The sequence below is a fragment of the Erythrolamprus reginae genome, chromosome 2 (genome assembly GCF_031021105.1).
Source record: "Erythrolamprus reginae isolate rEryReg1 chromosome 2, rEryReg1.hap1, whole genome shotgun sequence".
In the NCBI taxonomy this organism is placed as follows: domain Eukaryota; kingdom Metazoa; phylum Chordata; class Lepidosauria; order Squamata; family Dipsadidae; genus Erythrolamprus; species Erythrolamprus reginae.
The window spans coordinates 33,458,870-33,482,652 of record NC_091951.1 but is presented as its reverse complement, the minus strand read 5'-3'; the positions used below and the strand labels follow the sequence as shown (position 1 = coordinate 33,482,652).

At 44.5% G+C, this 23,783-nt stretch overlaps 1 protein-coding gene and 1 non-coding gene across 4 annotated transcripts; both read right to left on the bottom strand.

Annotated features, from left to right (window-relative positions):
* Positions 1 to 1,019: 1,019 nt before the first annotated feature.
* On the bottom strand, positions 1,020 to 23,714 carry DDX39B (DExD-box helicase 39B). 3 transcript variants are annotated; one of them, XM_070737658.1, is made up of 11 exons: positions 23,619 to 23,714; positions 15,763 to 15,996; positions 15,551 to 15,678; positions 15,310 to 15,402; positions 12,252 to 12,435; positions 11,172 to 11,290; positions 9,033 to 9,164; positions 7,422 to 7,531; positions 5,416 to 5,560; positions 3,882 to 4,029; positions 1,020 to 1,920 (listed from the first exon to the last, which is right to left on the bottom strand). In XM_070737658.1, the coding sequence occupies exons 2-11, from the start codon at positions 15,971 to 15,973 to the stop codon at positions 1,904 to 1,906; spliced, it is 1,287 nt and encodes a 428-aa protein (XP_070593759.1). In that variant the 5' UTR covers positions 15,974 to 15,996; positions 23,619 to 23,714; the 3' UTR covers positions 1,020 to 1,903. The 3 variants fall into 3 exon arrangements, with proteins under 3 accessions (XP_070593759.1, XP_070593758.1, XP_070593757.1); XM_070737657.1 differs by lacking the exon at positions 23,619 to 23,714 and adding an exon at positions 20,686 to 20,771; XM_070737656.1 differs by lacking the exon at positions 23,619 to 23,714 and adding an exon at positions 20,621 to 20,734.
* Positions 5,260 to 5,328, bottom strand: LOC139163334 (small nucleolar RNA SNORD52). Its single transcript, XR_011558484.1, has one exon. It is a non-coding gene; the product is annotated as a small nucleolar RNA SNORD52 (small nucleolar RNA).
* Positions 23,715 to 23,783: the final 69 nt, after the last annotated feature.

The following is a 23,783-nucleotide window of genomic DNA, read 5'->3' as shown; positions in this document are numbered from 1 at the left end:
TCAAATTTGGGTGCTTCACAGCAGCAGTACAGCTAACTGGATCACACATGCATTAAATTCAGCCTGTATGATCAAGCTGCATCATTGTCTCCTCCTATATCTTTTCCCCTAGAAAGGAACAATAGCCAACACCGAAGCAGGTATAAAAGGCTTGGGGAAAATCCAGGGACTATCAGCTGATCACAGAAGTGTTATTTAATGCTCTTTATAATGAAAATGTTTGCAATCTTGGGCTTCCTGAAGGGAAGAGGTTAATCCCATCACTAAATGGATTGATGGGTTTCCCTGCCCCAATTCTGTCAGTTTTTGTTTATTGACTTGATTTAGCTGCAATTGTTATGTGGAGCTATTAACTGAGGGAGGGGAGAGAAAAAAACCTCTTGCACTTTATCTTTTAACTGGATCTCAATTGCCTAAGCAGGGGGTAGGCAAAGTTGGCTCTTCTATGACTTGTGGACTTCAATTCCCAGAATTCCTAAGCCAATCATGCTAGCTCAGGAATTCTGGGAGTTGAAGTTCACATGTCATAGAAGAGCCAACTTTGCCTATCCCTGGCCTAAGCAATTTACTAATAGTTCAGGTGAACCAGTGAGAATCGGCTGGATTTCACCTGTAATATAAGTGCAGGTATATTTTTATGTATATAGCGTGTGTGTGTGTGTGTGTGTATTATATATGGCGATACTGTCTCGAGAGCAGGCAGCAAATTTCACCTTTAATGTGGGCCAGTGTGCTCATACAGTAAAATAAAATGACAAAGTTATGTACAATGGAGCCATAATGTTTTGCCTGACCAATAAATGTGATGCAGGGTGTGATTGGACTGTATGATTGTGTATTACATAGGGTTTTTAGTCGTACTTTTTAATATATTAGATTTGTGGTATATGCTTGTTTTGTATCTATTCTGTGAGCTGCCCTGAGTCTTCGGAGAAGGGCAGCACACAAATCTAAATAATAACAACAATAATAATGATGGTAATAATAATAATCCTAAAAAATGAAACACCAGCAAAACGTTTATTCACAAGACTAGTTTAATCAGTCACCCATAAGAGCTGGGCTCCTTTATTACCAAAAATAATAATAAGAGGGTCTCAAAGGGAGGGAAGCATGAGAAAGAGAGAGAGAGAACAAGCCACAGCTAAAACATGACTAATTTTCACTACTAGTTTACCTGCCAGAAAACACCAGCAGGGATGGAAGTAAATGTTAACATGCAGACAAAAGTTGAAAGCCATGAGGAATACACAGGGGAGGAGGGATTATTTAAAAAAAAAAATCAAAAGTGGATTTTAAAATGGTATGAGAGAGCATTATAAAAGGAAGCTTGTTTTCTTGAGTTTCTCCCTTTCGAGGAAGTCACCCGATTTAAAGCAAAACACATTTTTTGAATGCCATGAATTCACAAGAGCAACCCCCCCACCTCATCTCCCCCTTCCTGTCAGAGGAATGGGGAAGATGACTTGCCAACTGGAGAAGTAGAGCAATGCAACAATGTGGAAACCCCCCCCCCCCCCCAAAAAAACCCCCCACTGCTGATAGGCAGGCAGTGAACACCCGTCTGAAAGTCAAGTCTCTTTCTGTATGAAAAGCATCGACAGGAGGTTGCTCCTTTCGTCTTGGATGCCCTTGGAGCAATGAGGCTTCCAACCCCCAAAGAGCTCTCTCTCTTTCTCAATGAGCAATGGAAGTTTGCTGTGATCGGCCTCGTTTCCACTACTATATGTAGCTAAGTGACAGAAGCTCTTCTGTCCCTGCCACAGGACAGGGGTGGGTTTGTATTCCAGACAGTCAAGTCACTTCTTTCTCCATCAGGTGAAATTAAATGTGAAGTTTCAGGAAAGTGGCACAGGTCAGGAATTAAAACCAAGGTCAACATGGAGAGGTGAGGCCCTCCCTTTTATCGGGTCTGTTCAACTGAAAAAGAGAGAGAGAGAGAGACGGTGTCAGGCAAGAACAGAGCAAGTGAACGGCTCCTGGCTAAATAAAAAGGGCCCATCGTCACATCGAAGCAAATCCAGAAATCCCTTTCCCATGCTCGCTCATTTCGCAATGTCTTCCCTTAAGCTACATCTCAACTTCTTTATCTTCACTCGAAACCCAATGCTATTCTCTTCCCCCAACTTATAAAGAGGATAAAAACCATAAAAAGAATAACTATGTTCCTCGCAAATAATAATTTTGTTCCATTTATTTATTACATTTATGTCACACATTACCCTGGGAGGCATAATATAAAACAGGGGTGTCAAACTCAAGGCCCACGGGCCGTATATGGTCCACAGCGCTGCCTTGGAAACAGTGAATGACCGGCTCGTGGTGCCTCTGCCAGCGAAAACGGAGCTCAGTTGGGCCATAGGTGCCATGACGTCGAGCTGAAAACGCATACCCCGGCCCTCCTGTGGTCCAACCAACCTTGATGCTGTCGAGTTTGACACCCCTGATATAAAACTTTCCAATGATAAATATTAAGATTAAAATGAACAAAAAGCAGCTAAGGAAGAACCAATGCACAAAAAGGTGTCTTCTTTAATCCCCCACATCACTAGAATGTAAGGAAGCCTTACAATTGACTGTAAAAAATATGACTTCAGTAACCCAGTTGTCGAAGCGTGGAACTCATTACCGGACTCCATAGTGTCATCCCCAAACCCTCAACACTTTACCCTTAGATTATCTACGGTTGACCTATCCAGATTCCCAAGAGGTCAGTAAGGGGTGAGTACAAGTGCACTAGAGTGTCTTCCGTCCCCTGTCCTATTGCTCATCTATATCTCCTATACCTTTCTTCTGTTCCTATATCGCTTCTTCTATTCTTTCATTGATATGTTCTATTACTATATCTTCTTTTCTATTATTTCTTAGATATATTTACTATGAGTATCTCCTCTATAACCTTCATCATGTATTTTACTATGTGTATATAGATATATACCCACTAAAACCCTCATTGTGTATTGGACAAAATAAATAAATAAATAAATAAAATTAATCCAAAATCTGAAGGGATTACAGGTAGTCCTGGACTTACAAGTTTGTTTAGTGACCATTCGGAGTTACAAGAGTACTGAAAAAAAGTGATGTATGATCATTCTTCTAACTTGTGGCTGTTGAAGCATCCCTGTGGTCACATGATCAAAATTCAGATGCTTGGGAAATGACTCATATTTATGACGGTTGCAGTATCCCAAGGTATTGTGATCAGCTTCTGCAACCTTCTAAAAAGTAAAGTCAATGGGAAACCAAATTCACTTAACAACCCTTTTAGTAACTGCCACGATTCACTTAACAACTGTGACAAGTAAGGGTGTAAAGTGAGGCAGAATTCATTTGACTGGCTCACCTAGGCACATAAATTTTGGGACTCAATTGTGTTCTTACGACAAGTGGCTCTCCTCTATAGACAAAGTGGGAATGTTACATTGTTATTTATTAGCATCAACTTTTTATTTTCATCTGGAAAATAGTTCTACTCTGTAAACTGTCTTAACAGGCAATACTGTTGTGCCATCAGACATGTGTTCCGCTCCCACATCCCCTTTCTGGAATACTTAACTGCGAGGATGCGGTGGGCTGGACTAAAGCACACGCACAGGTAATCCCCAACTTACAACAGTTTGTTTAGCATTACAACACTGAAAAAAGTGACTTATGAGCAAGTTTTCACCCAACCTTTGCAGCAACCTTGAGATAATGTGGTCCAAATTCAAACAATTGGAAGCTGGCTCATATTTGTAAACGCTGCTATGTTCCAGGGTCATATGATTTTACCTTTTGTGACCCTCTTACAAGCAAAGTCAACAGAGAAGATAGATTCCCTTAACAACAGGGATACTAATTTATCAACTGTCGTGATTCCGACATAAAACCAGACTCACTGTAGGAGGAGATGTCGATTTCGTCAGGCAGTTCACTGATGTTCACTTCAAAGCGATCCTGCACTTCATTTAGGATCTTGGCATCGTTCTCATCTGACACAAAAGTGATTGCCAGGCCTTTTGTGCCAAAGCGACCAGCACGAGCCACCTAGAATCCAGAAATGAGAAGACGGGAATGAATTTCCCTCCACACATGTCTGAGGATGATATAATATAGAAATTAACAGTAAGTGCAGTGATGGACAAATTAACACTGGACAGGGAGTCACTGCTCACAGTCACTCATGCCCTCATCACCTCGAGGTTCGATTACTGCAACGCTCTCTACATGGGGCTACCTTTGAAAAGTGTTCGGAAACTTCAGATCGTGCAGAATGCAGCCGCAAGAGCCATCATGGGGCTTCCTAGATTCGCCCACGTTTCTGCAACACTCCGTGGCCTGCACTGGCTGCCGATTGGTTTCCGGTCACAATTCAAAGTGTTGGTAATGACCTTTAAAGCCCTACATGGCATTGGGCCAGAATACATCCAGAACCGCCTTTTACCGCACGAATCCCAGCGGCCGATAAGGTCCCACAGAATTGGCCTTCTCCGGGTCCCGTCGACTAAACAATGTCGTTTGGCGGGCCCCAGGGGAAGAGCCTTCTCTGTGGCAGCCCCGGCCCTCTGGAACCAACTCCCCCCAGAGATTAGAATGGCCCCCACCCTCCTTGTCTTTCGCAAATTACTTAAGACCCACCTTTGTCGCCAGGCATGGGGGAGTTAAGTTATCCTTCCCCCCTAGGCTATTACAAGCTATGCATGGTATGTTTGTGTGTATGTTTGGTTTTTTATAATAAGGGTTTTTTAGTTGTTTTTATTAATTGGATTGTTCACGTTGTTTTACCATTGTTGTTAGCCGCCCCGAGTCTGCGGAGAGGGGCGGCATACAAATCCAATAAATAATAATAATAATAATAATAATAACAACAACAACAACAACAACACTGGAAATAAAAAATAAGGAAGAGTCGGAATTTTATAAATGCTGGGGTATGTTCTATTGCTGGCTGGAAAAAAGGATAAAGTAACTAACATCCATTTAATTTCTTGGTGATAAATGGGTTAATGGGAAAATAGATATAAGATTTATTACATAAAGTGTTATTGTTTTATAACTGGTTTATAATAAGTATGTAAAAATAGGTGTGTAATAGAATGTGAGCACAGTAAGAATTGTTATACAGATTTGCTACACAACCCTTTTGTTTTGTATGTTATATGTACATAAATAAAACTCTTTATTAAAAAATTCCCCCAAAGAAGCCCCAAATAGGATTCAAACCCAGCTGAAGGTCGGTACAGTAATAAAAACAATGCAGTTTCAACCAAGGGCACTTACTCAGGAGCTTCAAAAGAAACATCAGAACAAAGTCAGAGACTCTAGTCTGAGCAACTCATCATTGCAACTACACCTTGGACTTTCGTACCCATCCCCAACTTGGGCACCAAAACCTAAGAAATTGAGGACGTTGCTTTTGGAAGCTCAGCTTACCCGGTGCAAATAAGTGTCGGAATCCTCTGGCATATCGTAGTTGAAAGCGATGTTGACCCGCTCGATATCCATGCCACGACCAAACAGATTGGTGGCTACCAAGATACGACGCTGGAAATCCTTGAACTGCTGGTACCGTGACAATCTGCGAGACAGTAAACACATGGTAGCGTTCTTTACCATGGAACTCCAAAGGTTTTTTTGTTTAGTAAGTTTTTTAAATTTTTATTACCAGACATTTTCACATATTCATCATCTCATTTCATTCTTACAAAAGTTTTACAAATATATTCTATATTTATATTATTGCTTTATTAGTTCAAGGTTGCTTTTTTACCATTCTCTCTATCTTATACACCCCTTCCTTCTTTCTTCCCATCCCCTCTTTCTAAATCTACTTCCCTTCCCTCTCTTTCACTTCTTCCCTACTTCCCATTCTACCTTCTCTCTTTATCTTCTCTTCCCTCCTCCTCTTTCTTCTAACTCCTCTCTTCCTTTCCTCTTCCCTTTGATGTACTTTCTCAATTTTACTGTGATGGTAAAATTTTACAATCGTACACTTTCCCCTATTTTATTCCATATAAATTTCTTTAATCAATTTTTTAAATTTTAACTCCACCCATAGTTCTGAGGCATTATTTGATTTTTATTCTATTTATCAAATTATTTTGAATGCCATGCCAGTCTTTGGGAAACATTCCAAAGCCTACCTTGATAAGGTGGAACCAGGAGCCCAATTTAAGATTTGTCAGATCTTTCATTAGCGGAAAGGTTATATATAAAACCTCCACAAAAAACCTATTGGCCTCCTAAGTTTCTCCTAATTAAAAAACTTAAGAGGACTCTTTTTGGCCCCTTCAGATTGTCCATAGGTTATAAAACGATACTGGTGATCCCTCATCCATAGGTTACACTTTTTGAACCCTTGCTTCCGGAGATGTTCAATTCCCATTACTGTGATCAAATCCACCAAGACTTTTTTCTACATATATTATACATATACAAAATGCAGGTTGTGTAAAAGGCATTGATTTGAAAATTGAGTATCTCAAATCTTGTCTGGAAAGGGTTCAGTATTTATGAATGTTCTGGAGGCGATCTGAAATTTCCCAAATACAGAATTCCACACAAGACTCTCGATTCAAGAGCAGGCTACCTGTGGAAAACACAAATCTGCTTCTGGTTCAGAGAATCTGCTTCTGGAAACCATCAATCTGATCCCCAAAGCAGAAAATGCAATATGCCAGGTTTCTGAAAAGTGTGGGTTCCAAACCCCTAATATTCAGGATCAAACACTGCTCATCTTGATGTACATGTGAAAAGTAATTCATGCTAAACGTGAAATCTTTTTGGGAACATTTCAAATGAGAAGCAGGCCTTTTCTCCCCAGGATACCTACTGTATTTTTCAGAGTATAAGACACAACTTTCCCCCCAATAAAAGAGGGTGAAAATTTGGGAGCGTCTTATATTGAGTCTACGGAGAGGGGCAGCATACAAATTTAATAAATAATAATAATAATATTATACACTGAATGTAGCCCTGCCCAGGCTCTCAAAGGGAGGTTTCAGAGGCTGAAAACCACCCATAAAACCTCCATTTCAGAGGCTTTTTTTCAACCTCTGAAAGGAAGGTTTCACAGGCTGAAAAAGCAAGGCACAGAGCTCACAATCAATGAACCTGTTGCTAAATTTCATCCCTGGGAATAGCTGATTGAGGGTATTCAGGGAGGACATCCATCCCCCAATCAGCCTTTTTATTTGCTTCCCCAAAAACTAAGGGGCATTTTGTAGTCCAAACAATACAGTATTTCTTTCTCCAGTACCTTCTCATACAAATCCAAGTTTTTTGGCAAGAGAATTTAACAGCTCCTGCAGGGGCCATTGCTCAGGGCTTAAAGCATCATCACTGAAGGAAGTCAGAGACTCTAGTCCGAGCAAATTCATCACAGCAAAAGGACCCCCGCAGGCAGCTGAACCCAGAACCCCTTCCCACCACAGCCTCACCTCTCTTCCTGGGGCATGCCCCTATGGATGGCAATGGCTGGGAAGTTCTGCTCTACCAAGAGCTGGGCCAGTGCTATGCAACGCTGCACAGACTTCACAAAGATGACCACCTAGGCAAAGGAAGAGGAAAAGTCAATCCCACCAAGTTCATCAAGGACGCCAGTGAACCTGCTTTAGTTATGTTTTGTTGAAGCCCCCTTGGACAACTCCGGAGTCTGTCAAAAAGTGGCAGTTAGCTTTTACTCTTCAAAACTCCTGTCTGGCAAGGCTACTTTTTTGCCCAAAATTTAGATAAGACAGTTGTAGCAGAAGCAGCCAACTCCCAGCATTCGATTAAGACCCTGAGATAGTGTTTTTCCAAAAATAAGTCCAAGTCTTTTATTTTGGGCCCCAAAACAAGCACTGGGGCTTATTTTTGGTAGCAGGGGGTGTCTTATTTTTCCCCATGTATGGAAGCCCCATTTCTTCTGCTTGTTTGTGGGGATGGTGCAGAGCCGGCCCACTCTCTCCACCGGCTTACTTCAGGGCCCCCTGCAGTACACCACCTTGCTTCATAGCTGCAGCACCAACACACCACTCGACCTCCTGCTCAGTTGCAGCTGTAAGCCAGCAGAAGTGGGCCAGTGGCTGCGTGGGCTCCTGTAAGGCAGGTGTCAAGGCCCGAATGGCCTGGCTGCAGGGGCCGAGCTAAACCGGTGCATATCATTTGGAGCAGCTCCAACACCCCACCTCTCAGTCCTGGTACCACAAGCAACCAGACGGAATAAGTGGCTGGCTGTGCAGGCTCTTTAAACAGGACACATACATAAAAACATGGTTTTCCTTGCTCAGCAGATGACTGTTAAGTGAATCAAGCCTTCTTTTATGAGTTTTGCCATAGTTAAGCAACTCACTGCAGTTGCTAGGTGAATCATGCCATTGTTCAGGTAATCTGGTTTATCTAACTTTGCTTGTTGGAAGCAGGCTGGGTAGGTGACAATTGGATCACAACATCTAGGGAACCCTGCAACTGCCAGAAATACAGGTAGTCCTTGGTCTTTCAACCACAATGAAGCCCACACTTTCGAGTTTCTAAGTGAAACATTTTGTCGAATGAATTTTGCCTAATTTTACAATCGTCATTAAGCGAGTCACTACAGTCGTTTTAAGTCGGTAACGTGGTTGCTTAGCAAATCTGGCTTCCCCACTGTTTGCTTGACAGGTTACAGAAGCTGGTCACATGACACACACAGACCCCGGGGACACTTCAACTGTCAAGTGCGAACTTTGATTATGTGACCATATGAGATGCCACAGTGGTCGCAAAAGCATGAAAAATGATCATGCGTCACTTTTTTTGGCATTGTAACTTTCGAAATGGTAACACAATAAACTGCCACCTGTATTTGCTGGTTCTGGTGAGTTTTGATCACGTGGCCATGGGGACACTGCAAAGGTGGTAAGCCTGAGGACCAGTTGCCACATTTTTTCCCAGTGCCGTTATAGCTTCACGTGCTTGTTAAACAGGTGGTTATATAAGTTGATGGCTGCTTGTACTAGATTTCAACAGCTCCGGGCCCTCCTGCTTCCACCACTCCCCCCCCCAAGACAGGCTCTATTTTCAGAAAGCACCTGGTTGAACTCCAGCACATCAAGCAGGTCAAACAGCTTGCGGTTCTTCTCGTTGTCTTTCAGTTTGACATAGTACTGCTGCAGACCGTGCAGCGTCAGCTTGGTCTCGTCATCCACGAAGATCTCCATAGGCTGAGAAGCAAATCCAGGGCCAGTTAGACCAAGGTAAAACTGACCTGGGCTTGGAGGGGAGAGGGGGAGGGAAGACGAGAAGCACAGAATGTGCACAGGGGCGACTTTCTTCTACCCACACAGGTCCTGTTCCTTATGACAGGTCCAGAAAAAAAACCAAGGCTGCCTAACTCGGACAAGAACACTTAAAAACTAACCCCATGTGCACCTAAGCAGTAAGCACTGGGAAGTAGTGTTCTCCCTTCTCAGCCAAGGACTTATCCTTCAAAACATTCTGTGGGCTAATGTCACCTTTTAAAAACATATCTGTTTACAAGACATTAATATTGTTGCCTTAAAATAATTTTGAGTCACATCAGAACTCTGTATAGTCTTCAAATAATCCCCTTTTCAAATAACGATTCAAAGCTTCAATAATCCCCCTTTCACTATCCAAAACTACAAATTATAATAACAATGATAATGGAGACCACCCATTTGTAGGAAAAAGAGTTTACTCAAATACTCCAGCTACCTTAAGTACCACTGGTCACTTCCTCCAAGACATTTAACCACGCAGAGGGTTGCATCTTAACCTGCTTGCCCTAAAGAGGATAACACGGAGGCTACACTCACACCTGCTAGGCCTTAAGCAGGGGTAGGCAAAGTTGGCTCTTCTATGACTTGTGGACTTCAACTCCCAGAATTCCTGAGCCACTCATGCTAGCTCAGGAATTCTGGGAGTTGAAGTCCTCATGTCATCAAAGAGCCAACTTGGCCTACTCCTGGCCTAAAGGGTTAACAAGATCTGGGCAACAAAAGAAGAGGAACTGCCATTCCTTTTCTTCCATATAAGAGAAAATATCATTTTTTTATCTGTTCGTATCAGATCCAGTAAATTGCCCAATTCTGAACCCAAAGGCCCTTGGCCAACTCATTCCTGGGTTAATTAACATTATTGAAGTGCTGTAAAAAGGAGGCGTGGGGAACGATCGTCCTTTTAAGACTTCTGCAAGCAGGAATTCTCGGAGGTCGAAGTCCGCAAGTCATAAAAGGGCCACAGTTCCCCATCCTTGCTCATTTTTCTGCCTCAAAATTTAGGGCCTTCCTCTATGGAGATCATTGCCCTCCCCACTGTGAAGGCTCTGAAATAAATCCCTTTCTCACATGGCGTGGAGGGAGGGTGGGGGGAGAAAAGAGAGTTACAGAAAATAACGTTTTTTTGCCCGTTTCCATAAAAAGGATAAAACGTTCTCCTCCGGGTCACCAGGCGTCTGCTCCACTGGGCTGCCTCCGATTGTTCAGATCCCTCGGGGAGTCTTTCGCCGCCGGTCTCCAGAATGCGTGGGCAGGGAGGGGCGGGGCAAGGGCGGGCAGGATCCGGAACACACACAGGCCGCGGTTGTGTCTTGTGCGTTTAATGCGGGGCGGCGAGGGGGCAGGGCAGGCGGGCGGGGAATGGAAAACAAAAGGCTACCACTTGCCTGGGTGTGTGTGGGCCAGGATCTTCTGAACGTGGGTGCGTGTGTGGGCCAGGATCTTCTGCGCACCGTGCTGACGCAAGCAGGCAAATTCCACGCGGAGGGAGGGAACTGGGGGGGCAGCAAGGGAGCGCTGCCCAGGTTGGCCGCTTGCCAGGTGGGAAAGCAATAAAGAGGATCCCTTCTGGGACGGATCCGCCCTGAGTAAAATGTAGATGATCTCTAAGCTAAGTGTGCCAGAGGGGCAAAATCAAGATTCATAGCCGGAATGCTGTTCTGACCCTACTGGGAGAGGCGCTGTCACTATTGTGTGTGCAAAGGAGGCTCATTAACGTCACCCGAATGATCTTCCGGAAAGTTGTGTCTCCTACAGATGCCTTAGCAGAACTGGCTAGGTGAGGGGCACCAAGGGTGCAGCCCAATGAGCTGTACAGAGTGGAAGTGTTCACCGCGCTGGCCCCCTTCTCCTTCCTTGGATGGGGAGAGGGAGGGAGAGAGGTAGGCTGACCGGCCAGGTGGGTAAAGAAGGTAGAAGGGTTTTAATTACGTCTTGCATGAATTTGCGGCACACAGGGCGGATTTCCTTGCCGAGAGTAGCACTGAACATCATGACCTGCTTTTCATGCAGGGTCATGCGGAAGATCTCCTGGACATCTCGACGCATATCTGGGAAGAAAGAAGGGCCAACAGGTTTAACAATAGCCACTTGGTTTAAACAAACACACACACATCGCAAAGCCTTGGGGGGAAAAAACAGAGCCCTGGTGGTGCAGTGGTTAGAATGCAGGCTAACTCTGCCCGTTGTCAGCAGTTCGTTCCTGACAGGCTCAAGGTTAACTCAGCCTTCCATCCTTCTGAGGTAGGTAAAAGGATGAGTCGGCTGACCATGTAAAACCACTTTAAAAAGGCTGTAAAGCCCCGTGAAGCAGTATTTACAAGTCTAAGTGTTATTGCTATTGTGAACTGTGGTGCTGCGGTGGTTGGGATACAGTATGGCAAGGTAATTCTGCCCACTGCAAGCAGTTCGATACTGGTTGTCTCAAAGTTGACTCAGCCTGGGTCAGTAAAGTGAGGACCCAGTTTGCTGGGGGCAATTAAGTTGACATTTGTAAACTGTTCAGTGAAAGCACTATGGAATGGTATATACTGTACTTATAAACGTATGGCAATTTCTCTCCCTCCACACAAAACCAAGGATGGACATTTGATATTGTCTTTTGGAGGCAATACCTACAGCCACTCGGTCTTGTCATGGTTAGGTCTGTTAACTCCCATCCAGACCCTCACAGCCTCCAGTCACTGGCACGTTTTTTGTTTTTATAGTTATAATGTGCACTGAATAGAGCATTCAATTTCATTGTACCAGTAAAGTAAACTAAAACTAAATAAGTCTAAGTGCTATTATTATTATTATTAACGGATATATCTTATGTTAGTATAAAGCACCAAGGAACATTACGACTCTAAATACTGTTGCTATTTAAAAACATATATTTTTACATTTTATCTTCTCTACAGATCACATATCGAGTCACATAACTGCCTTAAAAAGGACACAATGTAGATTCCCGGCCACTCTAAAGCCCTGTCTTTTCTTTGTATTCCACAAATGCCCTCAAATACTCACCAAGCTGTTCAAGCATTTTGTCACATTCGTCCAGGATGAAATGCTTGATATGTTTGAGGTTAAGGCTCTTGTTGCGGGCCAAAGCCAGGATGCGGCCCGGGGTCCCCACCACAATGTGGGGGCAGTTCTTCTTCAGAACCTCTTCATCCTTCTTGATGGACAGGCCCCCAAAAAACACTGCCACCTATGGGAGGGAAGAATGAAAGAATATTGTCTGGTACAGTTGCTAGATTCTGCTTAATCAGCCATCTGAGTATTCAGGGGTGATAAGCAGCAGAATATTAAGCCAAATCTGATACAGCCCTAGAAATTTTTTCAATAATTTCCTGTTTTTATATGTCTGTTCCAGGCCAAGGAAGATGTTAAGTCTTTCCCCAGTGCTTAGAGCAATGGCCCTCTGTTTTGCTCAAGGCTGCTTTTGAAGTCAATTCAGAAGCCATGATTGTTGAGTACAGCTGCTCCCTTCCAGTAGTCAACACTGTACAGCAGAGGTCCCCAACCTTTTTTGCACCAGGGACCGGCTTTAAGCTAGACCAGTTTTCCATGGCCCGGGGGGGGGGGGGGGCTTTGGTCATATGGGGGTGGGGTTATGGAGGGGTGGAGCCAGGGCCGCCATCAGGAATTTTGGGGCCCCATACAGCCTAAGTGTGTGGGGGCCCCCTCCCCACCATTTTAAAACTACTTTATTTTGCGACATACCAATTATGTATGAAATTTACCTTCTTTGGGGAGGGGTGAAAGGGGAGAGTAAGAGAAGAAGGAGTGAAAGAAGGGAATGAGGGAGGAAAGAAGGGAGGAAGGAAAAGGAAAGCAAGAAATGGAGGGAGGAAAGGAAGGAAAGAAAGAAAGAAAGAAAGAAAGAAAGAAAGGGGGAAGGGACAGGAACAGAGGAAGGAAGCAAGGAAACTTATGAAAGGGGAGAGTAAGAGAGGAAAGACTGAAGGAAGGGAGGGAGGGAAGAAGGTAGGAAGGAGAAAGAAAAGAAGAAATAGAGGAAGGGAAGGTAAAAGAGAGAAAGAAAAAGAGCAAGAAAGAAAGCAAGCAAGAAAGAAAGAGAATGAAAGAGAAATAAAAATAGAGAGGGGGAATGAAAGAAATGGAAGGAGGGAAGGAAGGAGAGAAAGCAAGAGAAAGAAAGAAAGAAAGCAAGAGAGAGAAAAAAGAATGAAAGAGCAAGAGAGCAAGAGAGCAAAAGAAAGAGAGAAAGAAAGAAAGAAAGGCAACTTCAAAGAAAGGCTCACTGAGCATCTCTCACTCTCTTTCTATCCCTCTTTCTTTCTCTCTCTTCCTTTCTATCTCTCCTCTTCCTTTATCTCCTCTCTCTCTCTCCCTCTTTCTCTCCCCCCTCTTTCCCTCTCTCCCTCTCTTGCTATCTCTCCCCCCTCTCCCTCTCTCTTTCTCTCTCTCCTTCTCTTGCTATCTCTTTCTCTCTTTCTCCCCCCTCTCTCCCTCTCCCTCTCCCTTTCTCCCTCTCTCTCTCTCCCCCCTCTCTCCCTCTCTCTTTCTCTCTCTCCCTCTCTTGCTATCTCTTTCTCTCTCTTTCTCCCCCTCTCTCCCTCTCTCTTTCTCCCTCTCCCTCCACTCACCCATCCTGGGGGTCTTTTTCGGACTTGCCAATCCAAGTCACGCAGCCTTGCGGAGCTCCTGGTGGTCTCTCATCCCCGAATCAGCCAGGTAAACACGGCCCCCTCTTCCCTGGCCCGAAACCAGCGAAGGTTGGGGGAATTTCTGCGCAACCCCGGCCACTTTCGGGGTTAAATTCCTCTCCCCGCCCTCTCCGCACCTCCGAAGGGAGCAGGGCAGCGTTGCTGGGCTGGCCAATTCTGGGCAGGGGGCGAATTCCTCCCGGGGGGGGTGGAGGTGTGGATGTGTGCGTGCGCCCAGAAGGCGTCCGAACTTTGCCCGGCGGAGCTCTGCAAACACGAGGCAGGGAGGGAGGGAGGCCGTTGCCCGGCCAGCGGGCACCAAACAGGGCAGGGCTCCATGGGAGGGGGCGCCCCGCGTGGGACCCCCCCCCGGCGGGCTCCGTCCGGTCGGGAAAAAGGAGGGCAGGGGTCTCTCGGCTGGGGCGGCGCTGGGGGCGCTCTGCACACGCTCAGGGGGCCCGAAGCTGCGTGTGAAAGGGAAGGGGAGGGGGCACCTCGCGGCTGGGGGCTGCCTGGCTTTGTGATTTTGGCTGGGGGGGGAGTTAGGAAGGTCCTACTTCTCCCCCCCCCAGCCAAAAATTCAAAGCCTATCTGCTGGATACGGGCGATGAGTGGGACAGAGCGGCGCGGAAGCCTCTTGCAGCAGCTGCCACAGCCACCGGCTTCGGCGCCGCTCGTCCCGCTCATCGCCCGTATCCAGCAGATAGGCTTTGAGTTTTTGGCTGGGGGGGGGGGAGAAGTAGGACCTTCCTAAGCCCCCCCCAGCCAAAAACTCAAAGCCAGGCAGCCCCCAGCCGCCAAAGGAGCCTCCTGATTCTCCCCGCCCTGCCCGACGCCCCACCCTGTCCTGCATAATGTCCTCTGCCGGGAGGGCAGCGGCGCCGCGGACCGGCTGGAAAACCCCAACGGCCCGGTCCCGGTCTGCGGACCGGCGGTTGGGGACCTCTGCTGTACAGAACAACTCTGGTTTTGCAGAAACTGCAGACCAAGCTTCAGACACTATTAACCATTAAAAGATTTTTTTATAGTTCATATCTTTTTTTTAAATTATCAAATTTCTATGCCACCTATCTCACCAAGGCAACTTTGTTACCTTCTAACCCAGGTACGTTCTGAGCTCCCACTCAATGACAGCAGACAGAAGCGGCCCCAATTAAAGCATTTTTAGAGCAGCCTGATGTTAACCCTCCTGAAGTTAGAATGGTTCTTTCCCTGTTATATTTTTGAAAAGCAGTTAAGATCATATCATTGCAAGTGCTTATTTACTGAGCATATGGCCTTTGTGAGCTGCCTAGGATCACATGAGTTGGCATATAACCCAAAGAAATAATTCTTTAAGAATTCATTCCCATGATGGTAAACAAGAGCAGAAAGTTGGCGATTCTGAACAGGAATAACCTCCTGACTCTCACCTTGACGCTGGGCATGTACTTGGAGAACCGTTCGTATTCTTTACTAATCTGGAAGGCCAGTTCACGCGTGTGACACATCACCAGCACAGAAACCTGTGAAAGAGGGCAAAAATAATTGGTAAATTTCTCTCGTCAGCTTTCTTAGCCCACCTGTGTGATCAGGCTTCAAACAACTGTGCCCATCTATCATCTACAGGGCACGGAGGGTGGTTGGGAAGGAGTCTGGATTTCATTGACATACCTGTCCTGTTATTGGTTCCAACTGTTGAAGTGTAGCGAGAACGAAGACAGCAGTTTTGCCCATACCAGACTTGGCTTGGCACAGAACGTCCATGCCCAAAATTGCCTGTGGGATACACTCGTGTTGCACTGCATTGAGAATAAGGGCAGAGTTAACACCTAGTGCCACTGAAGAAGCCCAAGTTCTCCACGGGACAAGTCACTTGGACTCACCTTCTGAAGGGTGCTCAAAGCCACAATCAACAATGGCACGCAAGAGTTCTGGTTTCAATAGGAAATCACGGAAGCCAGAACTGTGGATGGAGACATAGGATCCCTTGACATCTTTCTTGGATGGGACATCCACCCCTTCTCCAGCTGCTTGGTTTTCCACCTCATCATCTTCATAATCCAGCAGCTCATTGTCAACATCATTCTCAGTCATGGTGATGCCTCCCTCTATAAAAACTGAGATAAAGGCTTCAGTGAGCCCAATTCTCAACATTATCAATATATTGCAGAGCAAAATTAAACAAAGCATTACAATCCAGTGAGCTCTAACCCTTTCAAGAGAGCGGTCATGATGTAGCAACCATTCCATGAGGCATCTACAAGAGTAAGACATCTACATTCATAATTTAGCCCAAGGCCCTTTCTGTTGCATGGTATTACAACTCTACTCCAACTTTTTATGGCACCAGATTTTAGTTCATTTAACAAGGATTAGGGGCACATTTGGGGCTTCCAGAGCAAGTGAAAGCAAAGTCACACAATGGCTGTCAGAAGAGACTTGCTTATTCACAAAATGGCTACCACAGTAAACCATTCTACCACAAATATAAATTTAACCCACTCCCATTGCATAGAGCTCCGTTAACTAATTCCTGCAAATAATTAATTTTGGTGATTTTAGCAAATGATGCCATCTTCATACCGTGTTTCCCCGATAGTAAGGCAGTGTCTTACTATCTTTTTACCCCCAAAAGCCCCACTGTGTCTTACTTTGGGGGTATGTCTTATATTGTCCTGGGCAATTTTTTAATTTCTTATTTTAAAATATGTAATAAATAAAATCTAGAAGTGGCAGAAGCGCGGGTGAGTGGAGGCGGGCAGGAAAGGCACGAACCGAGGGTTTTAAGCAGAAGGCGGGGGCGGTTCAAGCAGCGTTCCGCCGCCGCCGCCGCTCCTGCGTCTTTCGCAGAAGTTCTTGAATGGTGGCGGCGGCCCTTGATTGCAGCCGATGAGGATCGGCTTTCTTCGCTTCTCCTGCTGCTTCCTTTGGTTTTCCGCTGCTGACTAAGGCGACGCCGGCCGGGCAATTGGAAGGTACCCGATAGCCCTTTTCGTCGCCTTTCCCGGCGGGGAGAGCAAAGGCGGCGGCGGGAGTAGTGGAGGCGAGGCGGAGAAGAAAGAAGCGGCGGATAGCTGGCGAGGCGCCGGCTAGAGGGCTGGACCCCGCCGCCGCCTTTGCCTCTTGCCCGGCAGGAAAGGCGACGAAAAGGGCTATCGGGTCCCTTCCAATTGCCCGGCTGGCGTCGCCTTAGTCAGCAGCGGAAAAGCAAAGGAAGCGGCAGGAGAAGCGAAGAAAGCCGAACCTCATCGGCTGCGATCAAGGGCCGCCACCATCATTCAAGAACTTCGCTTCTCCTGCTGCTTCCTTTGCTTTTCCGCTGCTGACTAAAGCGACGCCGGCCGCGCAATTGGAAGGGACCCGATAGCCCCTTTCGTCGCCTTTCCCGGCGGCAAAGCGGCCGGGTCCAGCCCTCTAGTCGGCGCCTCGCCAGCTATCCGCCGCTTCTTTCTTCTCCGCCTTCTCCGCCTCACCTCCACTACTCCCGCCGCCGCCTTTGCTCTTCCCGCCGGGCAAGAGGCTGGGCGAGCAGGCCGAGGTGCTGGAACTGGGGGTGCCTGTCCTTGGCATGAACGGCGGGCAGGTGGCGCTCGGCACCCGGAATCCCGTCTTCTCGCCACCGCCCGAGCTCCCTCCGGAGCCTGCTGCCGCCGCCGCGCTTCCTCTGCCGGCCGAGGAGTCCTTATCCGCGCCGCGAACTGCTCCGACGCCTCCCTCGCTTTTAGTACCGTGTTTCCCCGAAAGTAAGACATATGTCTTACTTTCGGGGTATGGCTTATATTAGCCAACCCCCCTGAAACCCCCCATATGTCTTACAATCGGGGGGGTCTTACTATCGGGGAAACACGGTATTATCAGAATCCTTTAAAAATCCAGGCCAGGTACAGAGGAAAGTATCCGAGGGCATAGCAGTCCACCCTAGGAATCCCAAAATATTATCCTTGTTTGCAGGAAGCTATATTGTGGCTTACCATTACTTGCAAACATGAGATGCCCATAGAAAAAAAACCCTCTAGTAGAATTTAACTCATTCTTTATAAATTCTCTGGACAATTCTTCTGGTAAATAATGGTTTATTTTAAAGTATTCTGCCAACTTATCAATACATATATATTTTCAATTTTTTTTGATGAAACCCAGTTTATGTGTAAATAGTACTTGTAAGCTGGAAATCTAGATCTGGGCTGCAAAAATCCAGACAGCCACCAAAGGGAAGTGAAATCCAGTTTAATCTTACTGCCATCCAGTCACTCACTACCTGATTTGCAGAGAAAATCTGACAGTCACAATGAAATCAATATACAACACTACAATTATTATTCATCCATTGTTATTATACCAAACGACTGTGCTTGCATAAGTACTATTGTACACAGATTTACAACCATTCAGTTAGTGATTGTCAAAAGTTACAATGGCCCTGAAAAAAGACTCATACTTATGACTGTCACAGAATCCTGGTGTCACATTATCAAAATCTGGGTACTTGGCAAATTGTATGGATTTAAGATGATTGCAGCTTCCTAACGAGAAACAAATCCAAGTTTTTTGTCAATGAGATCAATGGCCAACTGCACTCCTTCAGCTGGCTTCCAACAAGCTAAATCACAGGGGAAAGCCAGATTCACTTAACAACATGATCTACTTAATTGCAGTTATTTGCTTAACAATAACCATTCCAAAGAAAAAGATAGTAAAACTGGGCATATCTGACTTAACATCCCACTCACTCAATAAATTACCTTGCTCAGCAATGGAAATTATGGTCTTAATTATAATTACAAGTCAAGGACTGCCTGCATGTCCCCTTTGTAGGCAACATCAAAGTGTTCTAATGCAGAATATATTATAAAGTATGAGTGAAATTTTATGATTGGATAGAAAATGAATATGTACAGAAATTAAATTACAATGACTGAAAGAGAAGAAAATGGAGAATTAATGGCGGTAGACCCAGGTGACAAAATTAGATTTAGAGGCGTATTAGATTAATAGTATATATAGATTATATATCTAGTTTATATAATACTATATATCTAGAATAAATAATTACATGTATAGATATGATATAAAAACAAGTTTAGAAGGGACACCAATAATTTGCTAATGTTATCAAGATGAATTATGATTAGAATCACTCAGGGAAAGATTAAGAGGAAGAAAGGGGAAGTAAAGGGAAGAAGTGAAGTAGGATGGGGGAGAAAAGCAGTAAGAAGGTAGAGGGAAGAGATGGAGACAGAGGGAAGGGAGTGTAAAGAAAAGACAGACTGATAAACAGCATAAAATAGGTGCCAAAATAGGATGCTGATTTATGATTGATTGGGTAAAAATGTGTAATTATGTATGTCATTGATATTTATTTATTAGATTTGTATGCCGCCCCTCTCGGTAGATATGTCTTAAGCTATATGCATTGATGTATATATGGAAACTGTGGAGAGAAAAAAACTTTTACAAACAAAGGTGTTGTAATGCAGTGTTTCCCAACCTTGGCAACTTGAAGATATTTGGACTTCAACTCCCAGAATTCCCCAGCCAGCGTTTTCTGGCTAGGAATTGTGGGAATTGAAGTCCAAATATCTTTAAGTTGCCAAGGTTGGGAAACAGTACTGTAATGCATATGAAAGTGTAAGCTCTATGCATAGGATTTAAATAATATTCTATGCCTTAAAGCAGGAATAACCAATATGCAACGTAAGTACTGCTGAACTCAATAGTTGCAAAAGGCATGAATGACAAAGGGACGTTAGAAGTACTGTACTGCAACAGTTCAGCTGAATGGGGCGCACCTCAGCTTCCATGTTTCTGTGAAAATAGGCAGAGATTCAACAACCAAGACAAATTCCTTGTGTGTCTAATCACACTTGGCCAATAAAAAAAAATCTATTCTATTTGCAAATCACCTCCCCCCACAAATCTCAACTTTGAAATTAACTATCAAAGCAAGATCGGTAAGGAAAATCTTAGGAACATCTGTCTTTTTTTTCTGATCACTTCCTGGAGAAAAGAAATCCTGTGCATTTTAACACAGTGAATTTCTCAAAGAGTTGCCCCACTCCCGTGGAATTCAGCTCCTTACATCCATTTAAATAACCCTGAAAAACACACCCGCTCTATAACGAATGCTGGTACCAATGAACACGTTCAGCAGGCAACACAACTCGACGCAGGAAGAAGATGCAGCCATTTAACCCCCAAAATAAAACAGGCAGCAAATGCAGGATGCTCAGGTTTAGCAACAGCTATTCTTAAAGTACTACAGTAAAAATACGTCATCGTGTATTGCAAAGCCAGCGGGGGAAGTGGGACCTTCAGAAATCATTGCGTTCGCCTCATTAGACAACACGTCAGGTTTTTCTTCCTTTACAGGTAAGGCCCCGTTTTTTTAAAAAAGCGAGGTGTGAGGGGGGGGGGTTTACAAAAAATGCCGTAATATATAACCACGAGATCAGTTTGTCGACCGGTTCTTGGCTGGAGTGGAGCCCAAGGTGGTCCCTCGACCTAACGAACCAGGCCTAAAAGACGGGAGTCATAGAGGGCGCCCGATGTTTCTCGATTACGATCGGCCCAAGAAAACGCACCCAACGCGCAAGAAAAGGCGCCATCTTTAATTTCAGGCTCCTACAATGACAGGATCTACGGCGCACGCTCCCGATGGTCCATTTGGACGGGGGGAATGAAGAAATGACCATCCAAAAGAGACGACTCCGAAAGGCAAATGCCCGAAGAACCCGTACCTACCTCGATGTACGACGGATGACTAGCCGCAGCGCCGATAAAAGGGAGATTGCCAAAGAGCAGCTTACCTTACACAAGGGGGAGGGGTTCAACGAGTCAATGCCGAGACGCGGTACCAGCGGAAAGAAAGCCACTTCCGTTAGGTGTGGGGCGTAAGCGGAAGCTACTGGAGGGACCTGCGCGGTCGTTTGTTTTTGGCGCCTTTTGTCTAACTGAGTGCCCGATTAAAAAAAATAAACTTTAAAAAGGCCAATCATATTTTAAAATAATAATAATTTGTAAATGCTGCTATTCGTGATTTTCGTTCGATCCTATTGTAATATAGGATTATTGGGATAGATTTTTACAGGCGTCCTCCCAATGGGAGTAAATTGGTGGTGACTTACAATTGGTCAGTAAAGTCACACGGTCCACTTTTAAATCATTGTACTGTACTGGATTTATTTCTTGTGAAAAAAGCTCATTCCAGAAAGGAATTACGTAAGGCCAATTACTCAAAGTGGGTGGTTCTGCAGAAGGCTCCAATTGAATTTCTACCCCATCTTACAATAAAAAAGGAATCACCCAGAACTGGAAGAGATCTTCTAGGTCAGTGGTGGGCAATTAAAATAATACACAATGAGGGTTATAGGAGATATAATCAGGTAGAATGTATTAAAGTGGGAATAGAGGAGAAAATAAAAAATATATAACTATGAGAGAATAGCAGGAAAAGATAGAGGTATAGAAGAGAAGATATAGGAGAGACAATAGGACAGGGAACGGTAGGCACTCTGGTGCACTTATGCACGCCCCTTACTGACCTCTTAGAAACTTGGAGAGGTCAACCGTGGATAGTCTAAGGGTAAAGTGTTGGAGGTTAGGGAATGATAATACAGAGTCCGGTAGTGAATTTCACGCTTCGACAAATCGATTACTAAAGTTGTCTTTTTTAAAGTCAAGTTTGGAGTGGTTAATATTAAGCTTGTATCTGTTGTGGGCTGTTGAGTTGTTGTGGTTGAAGCTGAAGAAGTCTTTGACAGGCAGGACGTTGCAGCATATGATAGAAACATAGAAGTCTGACGGCAGAAAAAGACCTCATGGTCCATCTAGTCTGCCCTTATACTATTTTCTGTATTTTATCTTAGGATGGATATATGTTTATCCCAGGCATGTTTAAATTCAGTTACTGTGGATTTATCTACCACGTCTGCTGGAAGTTTGTTCCAAGGATCTACTACTCTTTCAGTAAAATAATATTTTCTCATGTTGCTTTTGATCTTTCCCCCAACTAACTTCAGATTGTGTCCCCTTGTTCTTGTGTTCACTTTCCCATTAAAAACACTTCCCTCCTGGACCTTATTTAACCCTTTAATATATTTAAATGTTTCGATCATGTCCCCCCTTTTCCTTCTGTCCTCCAGACTACTGTATACAGATTGAGTTCATTAAGTCTTTCCTGATACGTTTTATGCTTAAGACCTTCCACCATTCTTGTAGCCCGTCTTTGGACCCGCTCAATTTTGTCAATATCTTTTTGTAGGTGAGGTCTCCAGAACTGAACACAGTACAGTATTCCAAATGGGGTCTCACCAGCGCTCTATACAGCGGGATCACAATCTTCCTCTTCCTGCTTGTTATACCTCTAGCTATGCAGCCAAGCATCCTACTTGCTTTCCCTACAGCCTGACTGCACTGCTCACCCATTTTGAGACTGTCAGAAATCACTACCCCTAAATCCTTTTCTTCTGAAGTATTTGCTAACACAGAACTGCCAATACAATACTCAGATTGAGGATTCCTTTTCCCCAAGTGCATTATTTTACATTTGGAAACATTAAACTGCAGTGGGCAATACTTAGGCAATACTTAGATCAAGTTTGAGGTGTCTTAGTTCTAAGCTTTCTAGACCCAGGATTGTAAGTCTAGTTTTGTAGGGTGTTCTGTTACGGGTAGAGGAGTGAACAGCTCTTCTGGTGAAGTATTTCTGGACATTTTCGAGGGTATTAATGTCAGAAATGTGGTATGGGTTCCAAACAGATGAGCTATATTCTAGGATGGGTCTGGCGAAAGTTTTATAAACTCTGGTAAGTAGTGTGAGATTGCCAGAGCAGAAACTATGTAGGATTAGATTAACAACATCTTAAAGCCTTCTTGGCAATGTTGTTGCAATGGGCTTTGGCACTTGAGTCTTTATTACTCCAAGGTCCTTGACCGAAGGGATTATCTGTGATAATTTGTTTATTCAGTTTTGATTTGGTGTTTTGATTCTTTTTGCCGATGTGAAGGACAGATATAATTATAGACAATATAATTAACTAAGTTCTACCCAATACTGTATAATTTCCTCCCTTCCTTTCTCCTCCCCTTTCCTTTCCTTCTTTCCTTCCTTTCTTTTCCCATTTCATTTCTTTCCTCCTTCCCTTTTCTCTCCTTCCTTCCCTTCCCTTCCTCTTTCTTTCATTTTCTTTCTTTCTTTTCTTCCCTCCCCTTTCCTGTTCCATTCCTTTCCGCCTTTCCTTTCCTTTTCTAAGTGAAAGTTTCATATTTTATTGCAAATCATTCTGATTGTGGAAAAAGATGAAATATAATTTATTTTATTAAATAAGGAATGTCCTGTTGTATTGCCAACACACCTAAAGATGGGGTCCCAAAACTTGGCAACTTTAAGACTTGTAGACTTCAGCTCCCAGAATTCAACTCCCAGTTATGCTAGCTGGAGAATTCTGGGAGTTAAAGTCCACAAGTCTTAAAGTTGCCAAGTTTGAAGACTTCTGTTACAGAGCTTCTAATAAAAAAAAAACTTTTGTAGTTATCATTTATCTTTCCCTCCCTCCCCCCTCTCTTCCCCCCTCCCTTTCCCCTTTCCAAAGCTTTTTCCTGGGTTGCTTTTAACAAGCTTCCCCACTCTTTTTCCTGCATGGCTTTTGCCTTGGAGAACAAGCTGCCTGCAGGTCTCTCTTTCATACACACACACACACACACACACACACACTGCCCAAAACCATGCAGGGAAACTTACCAGGTGTTCCAAGCACCTCCCAACTCTTTTTCCTGTATGGCTTTCGTCTTGGAGAACAAGCTGCCTGCAGATCTCTCTTTCTCTCTCTCTCAAGCAGCTCCAATGATCTCCAGCTGGCGTTCAAGCCGCTGGTTGCTAGGTAAAACCGAGACTCACAGGTAGCTG

Excerpts from the sequence above, each read along its gene's own strand:
- DDX39B (XM_070737658.1), bottom strand. The coding sequence starts at position 15,973 with ATGACTGAGAATGATGTTGACAATGAGCTGCTGGATTATGAAGATGAT. Across the intron at positions 15,679-15,762 it reads CTTTGAGCACCCTTCAGAAG|TGCAACACGAGTGTATCCCA; the intron begins GTGAGTCCAAGT and ends TTCTCAATGCAG. Across the intron at positions 11,291-12,251 it reads CAAAATGCTTGAACAGCTTG|ATATGCGTCGAGATGTCCAG; the intron begins GTGAGTATTTGA and ends CTTTCTTCCCAG.